The sequence below is a fragment of the Rhincodon typus genome, chromosome 16 (assembly GCF_021869965.1).
Source record: "Rhincodon typus isolate 14 chromosome 16, sRhiTyp1.1, whole genome shotgun sequence".
Taxonomy (NCBI): domain Eukaryota; kingdom Metazoa; phylum Chordata; class Chondrichthyes; order Orectolobiformes; family Rhincodontidae; genus Rhincodon; species Rhincodon typus.
Genome location: NC_063347.1, coordinates 19486564 through 19488046, shown reverse-complemented (window position 1 = coordinate 19488046; position 1483 = coordinate 19486564). Strand labels below are relative to the sequence as shown.

Below are 1483 nucleotides of genomic sequence, written 5' to 3'. Positions count from 1 at the left end.
CTTTTCTTCAAGGCAGCTTGAGTTCTCGAAGTACTCAGTGCCTTCTCCACAAGGACACAATGTCACCTACCTGGTTCCCTAACTTTATAGATCTCCTAAAAGATTATAAACTGATACTTATTCAAGAAATGCAACCTACCTAACTGTTTCATGTTAGCATTGAAGTCAATACTTGTGACAGTGTCACGATGACCTTTAAAGTGCCGGTCCAATGTGGGATCTTCCTAGAAAATAAAAAAAAAGTGAAACATGAAGTCTTTACATACACTGTGCTACAATCATCAACTGCACCAGTCATTAATACTTGCTGTTATTTTTGTTAAATGATTATGAATGACGTCTGTGTAAAAGAAAACAGATCCACACAAAAGAATCATACACAAATAAATTCCCCGACTCTCTCAAGTCTTAACCTTTCAGCCAGTTTTGTGTAGATGGGAGGCCAATCAAGAGAACTTTATCATGTTGCGGCATGCTCTGAAGTTCTAGTCAATACTTTTAAATTTTGAACACAAAGAATAAAAAGGACACTACAAACTATAGGTCCTTTGGCATTCCGAGCTCCAGAAACTGGAGTCTTAAGCAAATAGCAAATTAAACGTAAACATTCACAGCCATGCAGGGAATATGCATACCCTTTTTAATTGAGGTTGGATCAACAGTAAAAAAGGAACAGCAGTCCAGCCAGCATCTCTGCCAGTTTTACCACTGACAAAAGAAACATCGAAACTCACTGTGTGTTACACAAATGTTAACGATAGTTCCAACTGACCATTAATTGCACTATGATGGCTTCACACATCCAAACTAAGCTGGTTAAATCTCGAAACAAAGCCACAAGTCCAGATGTACAATAGACCTTGTTTGGAAAAAAGACATTGAACATGTACAAGTTCCATGACAAAGAAGCTATTTTGTTGCCTGCTTTTAAAATAAAAGCAAAAAAAAAGTCCTGCAACAGTGCTCCTTAAGAAAGGCATTGAACTAGCTGCAAATCATCTAAGCAGCCAAGGTAACAAACAATAACACATCAGAAGTTGAAGAAGGACTCTCCTCAATCTTTCCATTTCGAGTTCACCCGAGAGCCAACTTCCTGGAAATTTCCCCAGAAGACATCGTACAGGTGACTGATAATTGTCTGCTTAATAAGACCTTGTTTCCCACCTAAATTGGGCTTATCAAACTGTGGGTTCCAAACGAGGATGTTGCAAACTCCAAAGTGTCAAATGCAGTTGTGGAACTTAGACTGATTCCTGACAGTGGTTCCTGCAGAAAGCTCGCTTTATTTCTACTGCTCACTGGGGCCTGACTCCTCCAGTGTGAGAGCCTGTAAAAAATGCAGGTTGCCATTTTGCCTCTCATTTTATCAGTTGACACATGAGTGAAATATTAGGATGGGGGTGGGTGAAGGGAGGTATAGATGGGATGGTGTGTGCGTGAACGGAGGTGGAGTTGGGTGTAGATGTGTGAAGGGAGGTGGAGA

The 1483-nt window shown here is 40.2% G+C and overlaps 1 protein-coding gene across 3 annotated transcripts in view; it reads right to left on the bottom strand.

Moving 5' to 3' along the window:
- The window catches only part of LOC109919867 (POC1 centriolar protein homolog A-like), an 81202-nt gene that overhangs the window by 69417 nt on the left and 10302 nt on the right, over positions 1-1483 (bottom strand). Inside the window, exons 2-3 of one of the 3 annotated variants that reach the window (XM_048606439.1) lie at positions 773-859; positions 140-224 (exon numbers count right to left, since the gene is read on the bottom strand). In XM_048606439.1, coding sequence (XP_048462396.1) covers positions 140-224; positions 773-859 — 172 coding nt within the window. The remainder of the gene's footprint in view (positions 1-139; positions 225-772; positions 860-1483) is intronic. The other 2 variants (XM_048606440.1, XM_048606441.1) reach the window with 2 other exon arrangements.